The 22,125-nt window shown below is 44.1% G+C and overlaps 2 protein-coding genes across 48 annotated transcripts in view; one reads left to right on the forward strand and one right to left on the reverse strand.

Annotated features, from left to right (window-relative positions):
- Nucleotides 1-11,284, forward strand: part of LOC147995138 (uncharacterized) — an 84,976-nt gene extending 73,692 nt beyond the window's left edge. Inside the window, exon 3 of the mRNA XM_087659835.1 lies at nt 11,164-11,284. Coding sequence (XP_087515961.1) covers nt 11,164-11,231 — 68 coding nt within the window. The 3' untranslated portion in view covers nt 11,232-11,284. The remainder of the gene's footprint in view (nt 1-11,163) is intronic.
- Nucleotides 1-22,125, reverse strand: part of Sox5 (SRY-box transcription factor 5) — a 955,418-nt gene that overhangs the window by 186,138 nt on the left and 747,155 nt on the right. For all 47 annotated transcript variants that reach the window (XR_015685240.1, XR_015685246.1, XR_015685248.1 and 44 more), the window contains 3 exon segments: nt 21,215-21,301; nt 8,606-8,778; nt 3,394-3,462 (listed from right to left, as the gene is read on the reverse strand). Coding sequence is in view for 34 of the 47 variants with exons in the window: in XM_087655720.1 (XP_087511846.1) it covers nt 3,394-3,462; nt 8,606-8,778; nt 21,215-21,301 (329 nt within the window). In the remaining 13 variants the exon portion in view is untranslated.

Raw genomic sequence — 22,125 nt, forward strand, 5'->3', positions numbered from 1 at the left:
ATAATAATTAGATCATCCAGCCCTGGAAATACTAGAACTCATTTTTCCCCCTACTGATTTAGCTCATAAGCAATTTCCTTCAGAGAAAGGTAGCCCTACTCAGGTACCATGATTCCCACTTTACAGATGAGAGAAAAAGAACCTCAGAGGACAAAAGCCAGTGCCTCAGGGGCCATGGATCTAACAAAGCTCAGCAGTGTGAAGGGTGCTGTAAGGGCAGGTCAGTCAGAGCACTTCTCCTCAGAGAACCATTGGAGGGGCAACCTAAGGCCAGAGTCTCTTCCTGTGGTGCAGAGTGGAACTCTCACTACCCAGTGGGAACATCAGAGGAACAGGGTGCTTCATTCCCTCCCACAGAGCCCTGGGCAGAGTCAATGAGCCAGAGCTGTGACTCATCCTGCTTGCTTACCTTATGGGTCAAAAATGGTAGCAGCGAGTTATAAATGACTAATTCTCTTCCCAAGAAGAGAACACAGTGAACAATGGTATAAAAGTTGGTCTGAACAGATGAGTAAATTATGTGATTCTCTTAAGGTTTAAACATAATGTCCTGCATGAGAACACGAGAAAAATGCACCTGAAAAGTTGCAGGTTATCTTAAAATGTCAAAGGACCTCACCACTTGATCACTGTTGGATTAACACCGTTTACTACCAAGAAAATGAGGTCCTACCCAGTGCTATTAAAAACGGGCAAACATTGATAAACTAAGGCAACCTCTAATCACCTCCCCCAAAGCTACAGATATTCTATCTCCTCAGATGTTCTAGCAAGGAAAGAAAGGCACATCTCTGGGGACAGTGATTTGTTGTCATAGAAAAGATGAGTGGAGGTCACTTAGTTTCCTGTCCATACAGTGACCCAGGTCAAGATGGACTGCCAGCCTTGGTTTATTATGTGGAACAGAGTTACATCCACATCAGATGGGAGTGAGACTTACTGTAAAAAGGAAATCAGGAAATACGCTATAAAAAGTTATTACTGTAGAAAGTTCAAGTGGAGGAAAAAAGGAAAAGCCAGGAACAACACAAGACTCTAAAGCAAAACAAAACACAAACAAACCTGGGAAGATAGCCCTTTCTGTAATCTTTGTGAATGCCATTTTCTTTATTATTGTGCACTAAGAGCTAAATACAACAGGTGGAAACACACGCTGTCAATTTTTTTTAAGACTAAGAGGTCTTAGGAGATATTGCTGCTGTGTAGAAAAAAGAAGGCTGACTCTTCCACGGTCCCAGCACCACTTCTCATAGAGACCTGGATATGTTCTCGAGGGAAGATAGAAAGTTCTCGTGTTATGACAAATGCTTTGTTTACAGAGATCATTGTTTGTGATCAAAACATAACAGAAGCCTTTAACTCTTCTCTTAACCTCAAGGAGTCATGTGAATCACCCTGTCAGAAGAAGTTAACCCCACCAAACCTCTACCAAGAAATATACAAAAAGAATGGTCAATCCAATTAAAATTATGAATTTCAGAACAAATGTTGCTTTTAAGAGCCAAAGACATTTCATAAAGAATTGATACTCAGAAATTTAAGGAAACCAGTTCACGTGCGAATCTGCGTTGGGGGTTTTCCATCAGAATAATAAGCAATTCCAGAGCCAAACTTATCTTCGTTCTGTTCATGAGGGTCAAGAAGATAAAATTCATAGGTCAAGAGTGATTTTAATGTGGGTATTTGAGCATAGAGGTAAAAATTCATTCATTTCCTTCAGCTGAAAGAAATGTTTCAAGTGGGGGAAAAGATGCCGAAATTAACCTCACCTTCAGAGAATCACACTAAAGACATAGGTGAACACTGAGAAATAGCATCATTTTGTCCTGTAACATGCCAGCCAGGGCTGTGGGAAGCTCTCTAGCTGCAAGTCTTCAAACAAACCCGTCGAGTTCCTTGAGTACAACTGTCCAACCTAGGGTGAATGGCAAACGCCTCGAGTGCCTTTAGTATTTGAAGTTACAACAAAGAGTTTCGGGGGCAGCTTAATTGTGGCCAAGACAACTGCACAGCTCAGTGTTCCGTGATGTGGTAACTGGAGCACATTGCTTCGTGAGGTTGGACGCAACAACAATGGCACAATACAACCCAGAAGGCGCAGTGGGCATGAGTAACCCCCGGTGGAATGTACATCTCTACACTGTGCAGCAACACAAGGAGACTGAGATCAGAATAATAGATAACTGTTTTCAGATAGCAAGTGCGATTTAGGCTATGGCAGTTCCTGCCTAGGGTGGACCCTGAAAGGCTAAACACTAGCCTGAGCGTTCTAGGACAGAGAGTAGCTGACCCCACCAGGTGAAAGGGAAGAAACGTAGTTCTCAAATAATTCAAAGCCTCCTTGGTAACTGAATGAAATCGGTTTTGCATCTGCTTCTATAATGTTTACAATATAAAATACCACACCCTCAAGAGAAAAGTTCGAGAGAATGATGAATTCCTTCCCAGAGAAGAAAAAAATAATTTAATCCTGGACCCAACTGTTGCATCCAGGCAGATAGATATACTCCAAGAAGCTAGAAGTACATGTACTGGTCCATGCTCTAGATCCTTGGATAGTAGATTTTAAATGCTCGGCAGATGCCCTACATTTTGACCCTATGGGGAAGGTGATGGTTGTTACCTCTTTAATGTTTGAGATGAGGTCTTATGTATCCTAAGCAACCCTGGTACTCCTGGGCGCCTAGCCTCCACCTTGGGTGATGGGATCGCACCTCACTGGACTCCAGTACTAGACTTTTCATGATGGTATCATTTACTCTCCAAATCTCTAAGACAGAAGTGCTACCAGAAAAGGCAGTTCAAAGTGCACAAAGTTCATGTCTCTAGCGATTATTAGAAGTCTGATGATTAATTTCATCACTCACTACCATGGCAGGCACCTTCCTTATTAATGTCCGTTAACATTGTGGACATAGAATAAAAATGGACTTGGTTTCCCCAGGCAATACCACCATAAGATCTGCCACAACGCACTGTTCCTTGAGCCTTCTCTCTGCCCCACTAGGATTACGATCTGATGTCAACAGAACCTCTGAGTTTCTAACCAAACCCAGTGCAGCTTTCTGCTGGGTCCTTGCACCTACCCGACTAGGAATGTTTGCAGATTCATCTTCCAACACTAAAGCATAAATCAGTGAAATAGATAGCATTCCACGATGAGCCCTCCTAGGCATGAGGTAGAAATTGCTGGCAGCTTCCTTAGAGAGAGGCTGCCAGACAACGTCTGGTCGTCTGTGACAGAGCCACCACTTGAAATTTGTACCACACAGACAACATAGAGAGAATTGGGCCAGAAATGACTTCCAGCTTGGGGGTCACCACCATTAAATTATGTTAGCCTAAGGAACGACGGACTGTAAGTGGGAGGACGCTGAAACGCTGATCTCTGACCTGGATCTGTTGCTGGAGCAAGTTGATTTTGTGTTGTTGCTGCAGAAGCTGCTGCTGTTGCCTTGCGATCTGTGGAGAGACAGAGAGCAGTGACAACACAGTGGGACCCGGGGTAGGGAGGACCAACCTTCTGCCCATCGCAGCCAGATCTGACATCAGCTGAAAGATGAAACCACCCTTCCAGGAGCCAGGTTGTCAAGCAAGTCATCAGTCGGTCTCGGCAACCACTTACACCTTGTTTAAAGCCTACCCGGGGCCTCATCTTAGTGAGATGTGCAAGGGTTTCAACTACTATTCTCCACAGAGATGTAGCAACAACACTGTCAATCATTCTGTAAAAGAAAGCCTTTTGCCAAAAAAGAGGGGTGGCTGGGAAAAAGTTCAGGGAACCACAAGGCATCAAAGATACTAGCATCCTCAATGAGGTTCTGGGCTGTTTGGTGTAGAGTAAATAATACCCTGATTTTGGCCCCCGGCACACGTTTCTTAAGCAGCAGTCCTTCACACCCTCTTGTCACCTGCACACTCTAATATCACCTCTATTTCTCCTGTTCAGAGTGTGTCATCCACACCCTTTCAATCCAATTAGAAGTCCACCCTCCACCACTTTTGGTCTTGAATTTTCCCTCCTGGCTCTATCACTCAACAACTCCCTTCTTTTGATTCTGCACCATAATGGTATGTGTCAGTCTTCAAAGATTCAAGGTAAATGTCTTCCCGCCTTGTCCACTTTCACACGTGTGCCAAATGCATCTGTGCTCATTCCCATGGCCGGCACTTGTGTTTCAAGCGTCAGACACATCTATCCAGGCACATACTCAGCATGTACTTGAGGATGCTTCAATTTCAACAGCCCTAACGTTAATGGAGATTCAGAATTGCGTATGGTTGCCTTGGGGATTTTCCAACTGAGGCAAGAGCAGTCCCTTCCCACCTACTTGCATTCAGCCTCTCCTGTGTGAACTCAGCATTATGAACACCGCAAGCTACGACCCCATGGGACTCTGTGTTTATTTGTTTAGCAACTTCCTATTTGTAGGAGGTACCTAAGAATGCAGGGAAGGTAGGCCGTGTGTGTGTTTTGTGCATGTCTGCCAAGATGAGTGTGTATTTGCAAAGACCAAGAGGCATATAGATGGTTTCAAGTACCGTGGTATTTACAGGAAACTCAAGAAAAGTAGCCTCAGACCTCTAGACAACTCTACACCATAGTCTTCCAAGGAAGATGGGGTTCTCCTATTGTTTTTTTTATTACACAACTATTTCCTTTAACTTCTGTATTAGAATGTTGAGGGTAAAAGGTAAAAGGAAGGGGTGGGTCTCCATGACTACAGAGCAGACTGCCATTCCTCTCATGGCTACAGAACACATATGCTATCTCACAGCCCTCATTGCTACTGCATAGAAAAGAGCATTTATCCCATTCTGAAGACAGGTAAGAAGAAAAGTGGGGTTTCGTCTGCTTGTTTCCTTGTTTGAAGAATATTACTCCTTTGCTGAGGTTTGATTGTCTCTTATAGAGCTTCACCTTATTTGACCCCTATTCCCTTCTGGAGATACCTCAAGAGCATGTCCATAACCAGGCCAAGTCAACCCCTCCCTCCCGGCTCCTGTTTTAAGCCAGAATCTCAGCTAGATGGATGCAACGGCCTCTTATTCATTGTTCTTTGGCTTCTGCTCTTTCTTCTCCCGGGCTATCATAAGCTAGTGTCCATAGACAGACTTTTTAAAGACAGCACGTCATGCTATTCATCCTTTGAAAACCCTTCTGCCCCACTCAAGCGTACAAGGCAGAGGCCACATCACGACTGCCAGCCCATGTAATCTGCTCTTCTGCTTTCCCTGTCATCTCTTCCTGTGCTCTGTCACCCTTCGCCGGAGCTCTCTCCTAACTTTCTGTTCAGCACACTGAGCCTGCTGTAATGTCTCTCTCACAGCTATTCCTGTATTTGAGCATTTGCTGCAGCCTCCTTTTGGGACCCCTTGGCTGGGTGGCTGTGTGGTTTGCTCCCTTACCTCTTAGGGGACACTGTCCATGTACTATGTGGGTGATGCTTTCCCTAAGGCTTTAGCAGAGCGTGACTTCGCATCTTGAATGTCACTTGCAGTCTCCTGCTTTGTACTTCCCAACCCTCATCAAAATGTCCAGTAGCTCACTGGGGTGGGGAGGGATCGTGACCTTCAAAACTTCTAACAACTAAATCAGAACCTGATTGATACGGATCTGTTGAACAGATAGCCGTGGACTAAAGCTCAGAGTCCGGTGGGAAGGCTGATGTGACGGGTAAACATATGTCAATGTTTGTCAGGTCTGTAACAATTAGTACACACAGAGGGATGACATCCTAGGCTGGGTGGCAACTCCACGGTAAGTAATATGGTCAGAATAAAGGAGTTCTCAAGCCTGGGAAAGTTGACTGCATCTCTGTCTCTGTCTCTGTCTGTCTGTCTGTATGCCTGTCTCTCTCTCTCTCTGTCTCTCTGTGTCTCTCTCTCTATTCTCTCCATATATATACATATATATATGCATATATATATGTATATATATGTATAATATATAAAATCTTTTTCTCTTTGTGTTGGATATATATATATATATGTATACACACACACACACACACACACACACACACACACACACATATATATATTTCTCTTTGTGTGGGAAAGGGGTAAAACAACCTTGGATGTTGTTATCTTTTTGGAAACTGGGTCTTACTTAGTTTTGGAGCTTGCCAAGTATATTAGGCCCACTAACCATTTGACCTTAAGGAACCACTTGTCTCAGCACTGGGCTCACAAGCATGTGTCACCACACCTGGCTTTCTTAAGAGAGTCCTCAAAGACTGAAGGCAGCCTCACAGGAAGGGGTCAAGCAGTTTACAGACTGAGCTGACTCCAGAGCACCTTCCCCAGATCTTACAGAAGAGCATCTATGCATGTACAGTTGGGTTGCTTATGCCGGTTCCAGACAGATGACCAGACTGGGAGAGCATCCTGGGTACTAGAAGCCTGACCTGTACCTGTCCCGAGGGCACTCAAGGCTGTGGAGGTAGCATCACCAGTATCTATACCATAGGAAAGTACTTCTGGAAAACCTCAGTGTTACTTTAAAAGGTTCCAAAAGAATGCCAGAAGATATTGAGAAAGGAAAACATTATAGAATCCACTGGTGACACTCATAGATGAGCAAGAAGGTATGACAGAATGATCAAAAAAAACCCTCTATTCTAAAGAGCAAGCTGCCCTCAGGCCCTCCCGAAGCAAGCAGGAGACCTCTGCAAGATGAGCCATTCAGTTGATCCATGGGGTGACATGGCTGATGGTATAGGAAACTCAAGGACAAACATGGGCTATTACTGCCACAGGAAGTTGTCAGAACTTTTCATAGGGCATCCAATAATAGCATGACTAGATCTTAAAGGGAAGTGATAAGGCATTTCATTGATAATTAAAATAGAATGGACCAGCACTGGGGCAGGTGAGCCAAGTGGGTTAAGGACACAGGACAGTCTGGGCTACACAGTGAGGCATATCGAAATAGTAGTGATGATGATGATGACGACGATGATGATTATAGAAGTAGAAAAATAATGAAAAAGAAAACATAAATAAAAACATTAACATCCCACTGACCAAAAAAAAAATGAAAAAAGAAAAAAGAAAAAGAAAACATCAGCAACAACCAAAACAAAATTAAACAATACAAACACCAAAACATTTCTCATGAAGCAGCAAAAGTCCAGGTGAAGAAGGTAAATGTGTGGAGAACGTCCCGCACCATTCAAACCACATTGCCTGGATGTTACTCACTTCTAAGCTTCTGTTCCCATCTCTACCCAGGGTAATGCTGATTAGCTCCTTCCCCCTCCTGCTCCGTAAACCCCATGGCCGTAATTCTCCACCCAGAGCTTCCCGTTCTGTGTTTCTCGTCATTATCCACACTGTCTGGTTTGCAGTCTCCTTCACAGGTAAATATGAAACTTCTTGCAGGTAGCTTTGTGACTCCCCATTAGAAACCTGCTTCCCCATTCGAAACCCATCGACTTCTTCAAATATACCTGCCGCCATTGTTAGCCGTTCCTTTTCACGATGTTCCTGCTCTCAGTGTTTTCCAAATTCTCCACCGTTTGTTCATTCTTTCTACCATCATACTGCAACATGTGGATTCATTCTGTGGGTTTTGTGGACTTAACAGAGCTATCCGGTGCCATGCTGAGGACTGCCATGCCTCACTACCTCCCATCTCTCTGTGACCCCTGCCTACCTCTCTCTTCCCTACAAATCTCTTTCTCGTGTTTACATCCATCCATCTTTGTTTTGTGACCCAAAGATTCCAGCCAGAACCATCTGTGTAACTATGAGCTTGGAGCTGCCTATTAGATGCAGGTCGGCTCAACAGAGGATACACAGGGGAAGATACTGACTCCCCATCCCCCAGACCCTATCAACAGTACAGCAGTAAGAGTTTGTGCACCAGCGGCCCCTCACGCATCCCTGTGTGATTGTTCAGAGGAGCCAGTGCAGGTAACCACAGTTGGGTTAATGTCACCGTCACAGGGGTTATGTCAATCACAGAGGAGGATGTTTCACATGCTTCTTTTCTGTGATTGTCCTAACCCACTCGTAAAACTATAATTAAAGGTTAGAAATTGTTTTGTATGCAATGTTTAGGGACTAAAAGTATTTGATGCCAGTGGCTTTTGTTTGTTTGGGCTGCCATTGCTGGATATTTTTTTGCAGTTATCTGTGCATTCATACTCAGATATCCTTGGAGGAGTGTACTAAATCTAAAATGATAATTTTGTATATGACTTAAACATCTTGGGCCCATGTCCTTAAGATCATTGTGTATACTGTGTTCTGTGTTCCTGGGCTTTGAGTGGAACCCAGTCTAAGAATCTAGAAGGCATATTTTCCATGGATGTCATGCTAGTGCTAAAGAAGTTTGGGTTTGGGAGCATTTCAGACATTTCAGTTCATGCTTTCCCAGGTAGGATGGTCAACCCAGCCCACTTCTACAGTTCTACCAAAGTAGTTATACAGTTTCTGTGATCTCGGGTGGGAGGGTGTATTTGCTTGTTCTCCTCCTTTTCCTTTACTTCCTAGGGACTGGGTAGGGAGGCATAGTCGGCATCTTTCTCTACTGAGAACAGTATTTACCAGAACAAGCCACAGCTGGCTGAGGATGACCCGGTCCCCGGTCTCTCACCTGCTCCTGCTGCTGCTTGGCCAACTCCATCTGCTGGCGCTGTTTCTCTATCTGAGACGCAGCCAACTTCTTCTGCTCATCATGGGCAGCCAGGAGTTGCTCCCGTAGACTGGTCAGCTGATTGATCATACCCATGAGCTGCCGCTCCTTCTCAGCGAGGCTCTCAGGAGTCCCTGAGAGGAACACAACAGTAAGACACATAGGAGAGAAGTGAGGAGGCAGCCGTGTTTCCATGAAAATGGTTCTGCTACAGAAGGAAGTAGATCAACTACCTCATGAGTCCTGATTGGTAGTGCTCGCATGCCTAACTTTGTTTAGATTTTCCTTCAATGAGGAGAAGCAACTGCTACTTATATCAGTGATACCAGAAGGAGGCTGAGGAGATGAATCAGTTACTGAAGTGCTTACTCTGCAAGCCCAAGCACCTGAGTTTGATCCTCAGCTCCTACCCAAAATGTCTGCACAGGAATCAAAGCTTACGGGAGATGGAGACAGGATGACCCTGGGTGCTTTCTGAACAACAAACCTAGCCAGTCAGAAGGCTCCAGGCTCACAATGAGGTGCTGAAAGTAGGGTGAGAAATAGGTGAGATCCAGGGAGAGAAGATGAGGTGGTAAGAGGAGGAAAGGGAGTGGGAAAGACATCCATCCACTGAGGTCAACCTCTGCTGTCTATAGGGGTAAGCACACCCATGTCCATGTGCCAACTCAAATGTATGTGCATACATGCACACACAAAGACACACATGTGCACAGGCATGCATAGGCACGCACATACATACATGCACATGCAAACGTAATGGATGCCAGAATGAACAGACATTCCAACATTTTTACAATACATCTATAGCTCTTGTATCTTTTGTGAGTAAATTGCAAATCGCTGCGTGAGTGTGTTAGATTCTGAGGTTCTAGGATGGACCTGCAGGAGATGAAAAGGTGTCCGAGTCAGAGTTCTTGCCTTTTAGTTTTCCTTATAACTAGACAGGCAAGACCATACCTGGGAAAATTCACAGCCAGATTATGGTGAGATCAAGGCATGGCCAAGAATAGGATCTGCCTTTCAGTTCTCAAAGAGAGCTCTGCTGTATCACTCATGTGTCTGTGTATGTTTATATGCACACGAATGCTGGCACCCCAGGAACCAGAAGATAGCCGTGGCTCTCATGGGGTTCGAGAGCTGATGATGCAGGTGACAGAACTGAACTGTGATTTTTTTTCTGCAAGAGCACCAGTACTCATAACCACTGAGCCACCTCTCTGAGCCTTCCTCTACTTATAAATCAACCAGAAAGATAAGCATGAGAAACTCTGTTAATACAGGGGAAAGACCTTGGCTCCCATCCTGTGGTCCAGTGAGAGCACACACAGTAATGGGTTTATTCCTGGGCACCACAACCAAGGAGGGAGTTCTAAAACACAGTCAACGATGTCTCAGATCAGCTTCTCATTTTCAAAGCCAGAGTAGAGTCAACAAGGCAAACATCCAAGTCTGAGGGTACAGCAGGTTCCCATTGAGGGATAAAGTGAGGTTGGCGGATGAGAATCATACATGAATCCAGAAGCCTACAAGTCATAACTGCCATTTAAAGGGAGTGCATGATCCACAATGTTTACAATGCCTGCACATTTTAAGTCAGGCTCAATACTTCCCCGGCAGTCCAACCAAGTGTGCTGCAGACTGCGACAGAAGTGAGACTAGCTGAATTGTTCTTCTAGAACTCACCAGAGAGATACATCCTCTATGGTAAGGTGCTAGGTAAGAGTAGGGCAGGTCGAGCTCCTTAATTTCATTTTTCACTTCAAACAGAAGACAAAGCGCTGTTCTAATGACACATTTGCCACCTGTATACAAAATTAGAAAGAGCCACTCTACCTCAGTCACCCTTGCCAGTCAACTGGATCCCTTTTTATGAAGAAAAAAGTCTGTTTTTAAAAGGGAAAAATAGCTATAGTGAGTGGCTTATTTTCAGTTCTTCATTTGGAAAAGAGACAAATTTTTTAAAAATAAAATACAGTTTCCACCACATTCCTAAGGAACACACAGAAAGTGATTTGGTGTAGACGGACAGAAGGTAAGAATCGCTGTTCAGTTTCTATCGCCTACATCATCAGCTCACAAACTCCATGTCTCCATCTCTGTCTCTCTGTCTCTGTGTCTGTATCTCTCTCTCTCTCTTCCTCTCTCTCTCTCTCTCTCTCTCTGTGTGTGTGTGTGTGTGTGTGTGTGTGTGTTCATACACAGAAGCAAAGGCTAACCTTGCATACCATTCTGATGGACTGAATAAGTGAACCTAGTCCATAGAAATTCAGGGGTGGTCAGATAGTCCCAGGGATCCTTCTGTCTCCATAGTCCCAGTGCTGTTACCCCTGACTTTTTCTGTGGGCATCCGAACTCAGCTATCTTCTTATCCTTATTTGTAATATTTCTTATTATGAACACTTGGCTTTGTTTAGCACAGTTGGTTACTAAATCATGAATGACAATTAAGTTAATAAATCTCAGTGGAGGCATAATATTATTGCATATTGTGTAAAGGTTATCCTTGAATTTTTCAGATGCCGATTATCGTGACACCGTATCTGGCTGCAGTTGTTATTGTGAGAATCCTGTCTCGATGCTGTGACCATTTCTCCCCAGTTATTCCCTGATTAGTCAATAAAGAGGTTCATTGGCCAATGACTGAGCAGGGGAGGGAATATGGCTGGACCTCCTCCCAGCTAGGGAGGGGCAAGGAGAGAGAGGAAGTGAGAATTCACCACAGGGAGTGAGTCCAAGGGACTCCATGAGAGAACACCTGGAGCCCAGAGAGCCAGATCAGTACTAAAATGCAAGGATTATGGGGACTTTAACTGGGAGGTAGCCAGATGATTTTGGAGGATTAAAATATAGTGATACTGCTCAGTTGTTGTACCCTTAAAGCTTGTTAAGTAAATATAAGAGTCTTGTCTCAGTTATCCAGGAGCTAGCTGGGTTGAGAAAAACTGTAACAAACACTTACTAAAAAGCCACTAACAGCTCAGAAACTTGTGTTCCATCACAACTGAGGGACCTTACAAAGCTCTGAGACTATTCTATCTCAGTATTAAATAGTCTAAATATACCCAGAGAGTTTACGTTCATGGAAGTATTCATTTGACATCAAGATGCTGTACCATCATTAAAGCCCCAAATTGTGAACAGTCCAAGGCACATATATAGCCTTTAGTCAATAGTCATTATTACATCTAAGAATGTTCATTACTTCTAAGAGACCCCACATACAAAAATACATGCCGAGAAATACAGATCCAGATAAACATTTTAAGTGTAAAAACCATAAATTATCTAAAAAGCAAGTCAGGATAATGAAATAGTCACGGGGCATCTAAACTGGGGAGCACTGCCGTTTTGAAGAATGATGACATGGGATTTCCTCACGGTAGTTGCTCCCATGAAGGGTTGGATGGAATGAAGCATTTGTTAACACTGATGTCATCACATGCATCTCACATCACCACAGGGGAGAAGACCGAGGGGTAGCTGATCCACACGTCTTTAGTGACTATTTTAGGTGATGAGACTATATGCTATCTTTATCTTGCCTTCATGTGTACAAACTTGCTAAGATTCCTATAGTCATTATTTATATTTTCAGAAAATGTCTCTCACCTAAATAAGCAGCAGTATAAGACAGGCACCACAGAGGCACAAGTCCCCAAGCCGATACGACACAGGGGTAAGCAGAAGTACAGTATTTGGTAGGGAATGTCAAAAGGAATGCTAGTCTGGCTTTCCATAGAGGAAAGATTAGCAAACTTCTTAGACTGTCACTGAGCTATGTAGATAAAATATATTTCGTGTTTAAAATAAAAAGTGTGATTTTTACATTTGATTCTAATTTTGTGAACCTTGAGCCTACTCCAGAGTGCCTTCTCCCAAGGACTAAAGATGGAATCCGGGTCCTGGGGCACATACACTCACATTCTTCCAGGGAGCCACACTGTTCCAACGAGGCCCTCGCTACTCCTCCAGTTCCCCGGGGAAGTACCCTGCACCTACTCCCTGTGTGCCCAGGTCATCACAGAGTCTTCGAGACTCCATTGTACCCTGAGCTCCTCATGGAAACATCAGTTCCTCCCCACTGCAGGCAAAGCAAAAGGCGTAGGCCCCATAGACAGTGATCTCTGAACTCTGTCGAATGAATGGCATAAAGAATAACCCCTTCACGTTTCACTCTCCTCGTGCTCAGTCACCGTGGGTTACTAAGACGAAGAATAGGGGCTTTTATTTTGTAGGCGCTGCATAGAGTTCAAGTTTGGGTTGGCTGAGAGTTTAGACAAGAAGGTAGAGATCTCAGTTTCTACAAAGTATCCTACACTAAAACAAAGAGATAGACTTGAGGCCTGCACTTCCAAATTCCCTCATTTTCTATAATGAGTGTGCAACGTAAAAGAGGCTTACCAAGTGGCCATGGATCAGAAGGGGCTACAGGGGAGTCAATCAGCATTCTAGATAAAAGGAGGGGGAGGAGGAGGAGCAGGAGGAGGAAGAGGAGGAGGAGGAAGAAGAGGAGGAAGAGGAGGAAGAGGAGGAGGAGGAAGAGGAGGAGGAAGAGGAAGTGTAAAAGAGAAAGAATATTACCTAGATCCTGGGAAGACTCCAGTGCAGAAGAAAAATTCAGCAGCTAGTGTCTACAAACTTAAACCCAGAGTTCCTAGAGGCAAACGGCACATTGCTCTAAGGAGCTTCCTTGTGTGTAATGATCTTTGATTCAGAGCAATGGGACATATTCCTCTGTTCTGAGGACTGTCATTGATGCTGGTGACCCAGCTTCTAGCACATGTGTGTTTGGATCTATGTTACTGCAAATTTAGTTCTTTTGGAATGGATGCTCACTAAAAGTAAAAAAAAAAAAAAAATCCACTGTTATTCTCTCCAATATCCCAGTAACCAAGGCGGGACGGTCCCACATGTGTATGCAGGCTCCTCTGAGGTCCTGTGGGCCAGAGTACTTCTTAACATAATGAGAAGACCCTGTGGACTGAGCACCATCTCCAATTCTCCTGCCTTGTTGAAGACCACCTTTTCACCCTTTGTGTCCTTTTCCTTGTCAAATGCATTGAAAACCCTGTCCACCCTGGAAGGGAGCACACATTTCATGGATCTGTCTCTTTACCCCCACATGTTGATCGCTGACCTGTCTCTCTCTCTCTTTTAAATCACCTAGGTAGTCCTTCTCTATCCCTCCTACCAGTCTGTTGCTTTCCCCAGTAAAACCGAAACTTCAGGAAAATGTTCAGCGTGCTATGCTTGGAAGAGGACCTCCAAGCCCGTCACCCAAGTCACAACAGCAATAATAGCCACCCCACCCCCATCACAGAGTCATCGCAAATATGGAGCAACATTTGATTTGTTTTCCTCACAGAACACTGCCTGAGAAGCAGCACCCTCTTCATTGCTATATGCCGGTACCACTTTCTCCTTGGCACGATGCTTCTTTGAATTTCCCTACAGCAGCAGGCACCTTTGCTTGTCTGTTTCTCCCTCATCTGCAGCAAGGTTTCACCAGAGGATACAGTACATGTACTGAACCAGACCATTCCCTCAGGGAGGAGCATGTTAGAACACGAGATCTCCTCTCACTAGATTCAAGATGGTCTCCCTCATGGCTTATACCCCCAAAATGTCTGGCTTCCCATGCTCATTTGAAGATTCTAGTTAAGCAGAGCTCAGCATGGGGACTATGTTCAGGGAAACAAGTCGACAGGCGATTGTGTCATGTGGGAACATCACACATTGTTCTTAGATAAACTAAGATAATCACGGTATTTCTAGTCAACATCATCTGTGTTATCAGCTGTCCTGTTTGTAGCCTGAAGTTGGAAATGATGTTGATAGCCAGTGAGACAAATACGTCTCGGGACTGGCTTCTTCCATGTATTGAATTGCACCTGCAATACAGCTCCTGTGGGAGTCAACGGCTCTAAGCGTTAATGCTATGCACGGGGGTAAGCCAGAAAAAAAGTATGGTTGCCTAGAATGTAACTCTATATAGAAGATAACAAGTTAATACTAAGGCCCTTGAGATGGGACTTGAAGGCCAGCTCTTCTAGGAACGTCTCTTAAATGTTGACATTAAAGAGGTGATCACCCCTCATTTCCTGTTAACCAATATTGTGCACTGTAGGTCGCATTCGTGTTGACATTCTCTTTAATATGTCACCTGCTGGATTATATGCTGTAATGTACAGGACACCAGCTTATTCTGTACTGTTCCTGTCTATAGAAGGAGGCCCCACGCTTCCTAGACACCACACACACACATACACACAAACACACACACACATGCACACAAACATACACATACATACACACACATACACACACATACACACACATACACATACATACACACACATACACACACACACATACACATACATACACACACATACACACACACATACATACACACACATACACACACACACACATATCACACACACATGTACATATTTGTTAAATGAACGGAACCAACTCGAGGAAAAGTCCACAGGTCACACAAGCCTATGTACAAGTCTATCTACAAAGATGATCCTTCAAGTAATCTTTACTACATTCTAACAAGCTCTCCTTGACATTGTTGAAATAAAAAATGAAGATGGCCTGGGAGTTAAGGGGGTCACACTCTGTTCTCAATGTTTAAAGGCCCCTGCAGAGACTTTGGCTCCCAGCATCCACACAGGACAGTTCTCAACTGCCATCTGCAATCTGCAGGACCAAGAACGCTTAACTGCTGAGCCATCTCCCCAGCCTTCAGTAAAGATCAAACACCTTTACCTTCCTAATACCATTCGAATAATTACTATCAAGCTGATGACACTCTCATAACTGATGTACCTAAAAGGCTAAAATCGGTTTTTCACATTATATTTGCTGTGTTTGAATTGAAGTTAAAAGCTGTCATATCTAACGTGACATTTTTAATTAATTTATTACCCCCTTTTAATTGTATGTATATGGCTATTTTACTTCCAAATATACCTGCGTACCACTTGTGTGTCTAGTGCTGGCAGAGGAAAGAAGAATGCATGAGATTCCTTGGAACTGGAGTTATGTACAGGTGATGTGAGACATTTAGTAGGAGCTATGAACCAAATCCCAGTCCTCTTCAAAAACAACCATGGTATTAACCACCAAACCTAGCATGGTATTTTTGATTGGTATCTATTCCTTAAATATGCTCTGGTTTCAAAGATTTGGCCTGATATAATGTTAAAATGGTCAGCATATGAACAGCCAGAGGGCACAGGAATGTGTGTTCTGGGAGAGCCAGGTGCCAACCACTCTGGCTGGAATTCCATGAGGGCTCTTCAGGTACAGTCTGTCTAGGAGTGTTCTCCATATTTAAAGGCCCTTAGAGATCTTCTTGTCTAACGTTGTAAACGACAGACATTGCACATCATGCAGAAGGCACAGACTACATTCATACCACGACTGCAGTGTGTGGCTTACGATAACTGGTTATCGTCAGTTTCTAACAACCTGTGAACTGAGATGGGCTGACTACCACAATCATTGTGTAAGGAAGTTGTTCATGGAGTGATACGCAATAAATATTTAACTGTGACTTCCCTTAAATGAGCAGACTTTAAGAAACCACAATGCATAACCTTAGTTTCCCTTGGAAAACCTGGGGTCCCATGACAACCCACGCTGTGGCTGACACATGCCCCCTTGGTAAGATTAGTATAAAGCTAGAAAAGTGGAGGGGTTGGATTAAACCACCCAACAATCATATTTTCACAACCTGTGGAGGAGCCTGTAACTACAATTTTACAATTTCAGTTTTTCTCTCAAGTCTGTAAATTGTTTCAGATGGCCGGATAACTGTTAATGATGTTACTGCTTTTTCTAATGCAAAATCAGATAAAATATGATCGAAGTATTTCCTATCATTCCCGAAGCAAACATTAGGAAGCGTCCGGTCTGTCTTGCACTCAGTCCAACAGATGTCAAACCCCACACTCATGACCCCACCGCCCACCGAGATTTGGCAGCATCCCGCTGGCCCCATCCCTGAATTTGCTTATCCACCCGAAAGCAAGCCAACCACTGCGTCCTATAAGTGTAGATGTTTTTAGGAGCACTACAAATGTGCCCCCACCTAACACTCTGTCGCCAGACTCTCTTCTGTCTCATGGAATTATAAAATGTTTTTAATTAAGCGTGAAAACATCACTACAAAGGATAGAGAGAGAGCTCGGAGAATTAAAAACATAAACGCTTATTTTATGTGGAATTAAATAACTCCGTGTGATGTACCTGACATCTGGTCTACTCTTCATTAAACATCTTCAGGGTGCATCGGGCCTCACAAGAGATCAACACTCCCACCTTCCCTGAAACTGTGCAGACTTACATGCTACAGGTCAGTGTACACATATGTCCCTCACAGGTTACTCGTGGTGATGCTTCTGGTCCTTAAACAACTTCAGGGCCTAAAATGAATGTGTTCGAGACACCTTCCCAAGCGACAGAAGCAAGAACATGTGAAGATGTTAACCTGTTTCAAATTTGCAAAAGTCCAGATGAGTTGGCCCATTTCTCAGATACAGTCCAACTGTGTCTTTCAGTCAGGGTCCTTGAATAGCCCAGAAAGAGCCAAGCAGTCTTGGCTAGCTGGCCCGGGATGCCGGGATCCACCTGTCTGTCTCCTGGTCCTGAGATGACAACCAAGGTACCAGATCCAGCTTAGTTTGTAGCTATGGGTCTGGGATTTGAACTTCTGTCCTTTACCAATTGACCAAGCTATCTCACCAGGACTTATACCTTTTCCTTGAAAAAGGAAAAACAAAACAAACAAATAAAACTTGTTGTCTGACTTGTGTTCTGTGCCCGCTTATGTTCAAGTTGTCTTAATGCCGTTTAAATAGAATAATTGCCTCTTTCAGGGCACGTACTCAATACCCCTGTCTATTTCAAAAGTGTACATCACCTGAGAGACTATCTTAATCCAGGTATTGAGTCCACACAGACTGTGCTTAATTCATGAGCTCGAAGGCAATTGTACTACCCAGCGGATTATTGATATGAATCCAAAGCTATCCAGTGTTTTCCCGTATGTCATCTAGGAAGATCAAAATTCCAGACTTGAAATAGTCATATTTTTACATTAACAAGTGCATGGCATTTCCTTCCACACAACAGATATAACATTTTGTAAGATTTACCTTATGTAGTAGAACCTTTGAGTCCTGGGCGAGAGAGAACTATTTAAACAAGTCTGGTGATGGACTTGTCCTGGACTTTTCTGAGAAATCTGGCCAGCAAACCTCCCAATCAGTGTCCCCTTTTTTATTACAGTGAAGGGAGACTAAATGGGAGATGTCACCTTGTAGACGTGGATATTATTTTCTACAAGTGCAAACTGCAAGCAAGATGTAGTGTCCGCAGTTGCTTGGCTGAGAAACGAGTGGTCTGTTTAGACTAGTCAAAGCCATCATGGATCCCCAGACACTGTCCTCAGTTGGAGCGCCAATTCAGAGACCTTCAGTGTCAAGGAATTCCATGCTAGCTGAAATGCTGTGGGCCTCGCTGGGAGCCAGCTGGAATGAGCTTACCACTTCCCCATCCCCTCTCACTACCGGGCTACAAAAGGCATCTGTCACCTTGCTCACCAATGCTGCTCAGAGCTTTTGCCACAGATGACATAGAAGGTCTCTGAGAGATCCCGGTGATGTAATAAGTCTGAGGAGAAGGGAAGAGACCATTTCCTCAGGCAGCACCTTGGAGTAAAGTACCAACCGACTGACTCTTGTTGGCCAAGCTTTGCAGACCAACTGTGTTTCCCAATCTAGGTTCCATGAGCCTTGCATGTGTATAGGAGACAATGATTTCTTCTGTCTTTAAAACCTGAATGGGTCATGTCTCCAAACCACCAGACTATAAAGTGGTACAATATCAGGCAAAATGTTCTAATGTTGTTTTTAAAAAGGGAACTTTTTAGGGCCAGCAACATGGCTCTGTGGGTAATAGCACTTGCTACTGAGCCTGAGGGCTGAGTGTAAGCCCTAGAGCCTTCCTGATGAAAGTGGAGAGCTGAGTTCTAGTCACGCACCCTCTGACCAGCACATAAGCACAGGTGAGGATGTGTATGCACATGTCCTACTCCACAAATAGATGTGAAAATAAGAGACAAGGCGCTCTATGCTCTCAGAGGCCACTGACCTCTGCTAACATTTTCTCTCAAGAAAAGAGAGAGGGCGAATTAGAATCGAAACAATTATTTATGGACAGCCAATGTCCATTAAACCTACACCTTCTTCCCACTTGATGACAAGTTTGCCACTTGTTCTTTTCGAGTGCTAACAGTGAGAAACACTTTCACAAACTTTCCAAGTTTCTGACTCTACTAATTTGTTCAAATACCTTCAAAGTAATTCCTTGGGTAATACCTTAACGGACCACTGGCTTGGCTACGGTGTGAAATCTGCAAGAGGCTCTCCTTTGCCTTGCCCTCCTCCCTCTCCCTCTGTTTCTCATTTCTCTTCCTCTCTCATTCTCTTCTCCCCTCCATTTCTCTCTCTTTATCTAACTGCTTTCATGCCCCATATTCAATAAAACTGGCCGAGATATACATAGAGGCACTTTTCAGGACCCAAGGGATCCGGTCAATGCTGCGAGGCTGACAAGCATCATCCTGGCATCCTCTAAAGTTCAAATCTACTACATTGGCAAACCAAGCAACCATTCGGCGCGTCCCTGCTTTCATATCTTGAAAAAGTCTACAGGACCACTCACTCCTTCCCTCCCCCGGCCAGAAACAGCAGACAAATCTGTTAGCCTCACACCTTCCTTCCTCTGCCTGGGATGAAAAGGCCTCAGAAACAAGGCAGCCATTGTTCTTAGACTTCTTCTGAGGTGGCCAGAAACCACATTCCTGGGCACGACATAATCTTTGCTCCTGACCCCCCAAATTCACTTACCCCCAGAGGCAATCTTCTATTGTACCCTCTGCACCTATGAACAATGATTCGTAATTGCAACTGTCACACACAGTCAGCAGGCAGAGAAGCTCAGGGCTGTTTTCCCTACTTCTCTGGGAAACCTGAGCCGGACACCTAATAACCCTGCGCTGGCAGAGGAAAGACGTACTGTTGCTTTCAAAACGCTTCTGGAAACAGCCTTATTTTGAATGGAACTGGAGGACAATGACCGGACCTGGACTCTGAACATGAAGCTTGAAAGACTCAAAATTAAAGACAGAAACTTCTTTTGTGGTTTTACTAGAGCATCCTAAAGTAGCCCCAGGCTAGCCTCAAAGCAGAGCACAGAGCCTCCTTCCCCTAAACCTATCAGCACTGCTGTTAGGACTTTCAAGTCTGACTTGTGAAGGAAGAGAAGGGAGGAACACAAGGCTTGGGGCAGGCATGCAGTCCTCTCTACTCTGCTCTTGGTGGTGCCTGAGGTGGGTGGAGGAAAACAGGAGGCAGGCACACCCTTTGCCTCAGGGGTCATGGGTTAAAAGTCCACCAGAAAGCTGAAGTGCTTGATGTCCCAGAAAGGAAAGCTTTCCTCTGCGTTCTCCTTAAGTTCCGCCACACTCTGAGGCATGCTAATTAATTATTCATTTTTCTTCCAAAATCAATGTTGGTCAACAAACTTGTTGATGGATACTCATCCTCCCTACCCATTGACAACCCTCCAAGACCAGAACTTATGCAACGTCAAATGGCTGACAAACACGTGAGGTCCTCAGTCAAATGTTTTCTGGTACTTTCCAAACAGCCAGATATAAACAGCCTCTAGTAGAAGAAATAGTTGAAAAGGCAAATGCTTTGCTTCTCTCTAGAATACTTGGACGGGACAGGACCTCAAGGCTGAGACTGCCTCGAAGTTATTTAAAGATGTGCCTACATATATACTAATATTAATCTGGAGATGCTTAAAATTTACAATTAGCGCCACACTTCACAAGCAAATATATTGTTGATGACCTGCTCTCTTGACATTCCCAAAATTAATATCGCCTGAGAGTTTAGAATCACAAGTATCCTGGTAGCAGCCACAGGGAGCTGCACACTGCCCACCGTCTTCTGAGAAGTGGTGGTTTAAAACCAACCGAAAGGATCATCTGCCTCTATTTCTACAGGAAAAAAAATTGAATCTCCCCCCTTGTACTGGAAGTTTGTTACAATATATCCCTTGCTGATCTTTGGTGGCTCCAGCTGCCCATTATACCTATGCGTACTTCAGATACAGAGTGCAAATTATAACTTACAAGACGCAGTTTCTAACCTCGCTCTGCCGTTGTTATGTTCTTAGCCTTGCAGTAAATCATTTAAGTCAAATACGAGGAAGAACATGCCACCGACAGAGTGGGTTTGTGCTGTTAAGAAACCAAACCAAACCAAACCAACAACAAAACCCCATTCTTGACCCTATACAGTGCAAGCAGAACACACACACACAGAGACAGACAAGATCTATTTCCATCCAGAAGAGAGGCCAGCCCCAGAGCATGCACAGAGAAAAGGGGCTGGGGACAGAAGGATTCCATAACCACTGGTAAATGTCAACTCCATTTCTGAGCAATCTGGATAAAAGCAGGCACACGCTTCCTACCTTTGATTTCTCCAAAGTTCCCTGATCCCATTGCCAGGAGCTTGTCTTTCCAGTCCTTGGAGAGGAGCTTTTCAATGCTGGGAGTGTCTAAGTAAAGAGAGAATACACTTATAAGCACAGCAGAATGACTATATGCAGCATGCTCATAGAAGCCTATCCGCTAAGAATAGGCCATCCTGGTCCTGGCCCCAGCTCATAATGACTTCATCAACAAACTGATAACAGGGGAGGGGAAAAAAAGGAGTGTGTTTGATCACCTGCTGTTTCGAAATCATTAGCTTTCCCCCCTTCCAGAACAAAGCCATACGAATTCTTTATGACAATGGGCTCATGTAAACCTACAGTTCATTGTTTTACAATTTTGGTGAGCAAATTCTTGCTATAATGGATGCTTGTCAATTTCAGAGTGTCAGCCTGCAGCCGGAAAATAATTATGTTGATAAAATGCAGAGTGAAAAAAAAGGCAAAAGAATTAGCCCTTAAATCTGCTACATGTAATTACGTCCCTCTGTGTGTTTACAATTCCGTGCACTTTATAATATGTGGAACATTGTGTGGTGGTAACCGCGCTGTGGCAAGATTTGTGAGCACACATTGAACGCTGAAAAAAATAAATAAAAAAACAAACAAACCAAACCAAAAAAAAAAAAAAAGGTTGCAAAACCGGTGAACGAAGTAATGTCTCTAACGCAAATGCATGGCTTGCCCATTCCGGATATGCTCCGTGCTTTCTTCAAGTGTTCCGTGCTGCGACAGCATGGGCACCTATTGGAGAGCAAGGTCACGCGTTTGGTCTGTTTTTGTGGCTACCTCGTCCCTGCCCTCCCCCTTTGAACTGAACCTGAACTATAGGTAACTACAACCACAATAAAGCCAGTGAACGTGAGACTCAGTTCCAGACCATGGCGTTG

The sequence above is a fragment of the Rattus norvegicus genome, chromosome 4 (assembly GCF_021556685.1).
Source record: "Rattus norvegicus strain SHRSP/BbbUtx chromosome 4, alternate assembly SHRSP_T2T, whole genome shotgun sequence".
In the NCBI taxonomy this organism is placed as follows: domain Eukaryota; kingdom Metazoa; phylum Chordata; class Mammalia; order Rodentia; family Muridae; genus Rattus; species Rattus norvegicus.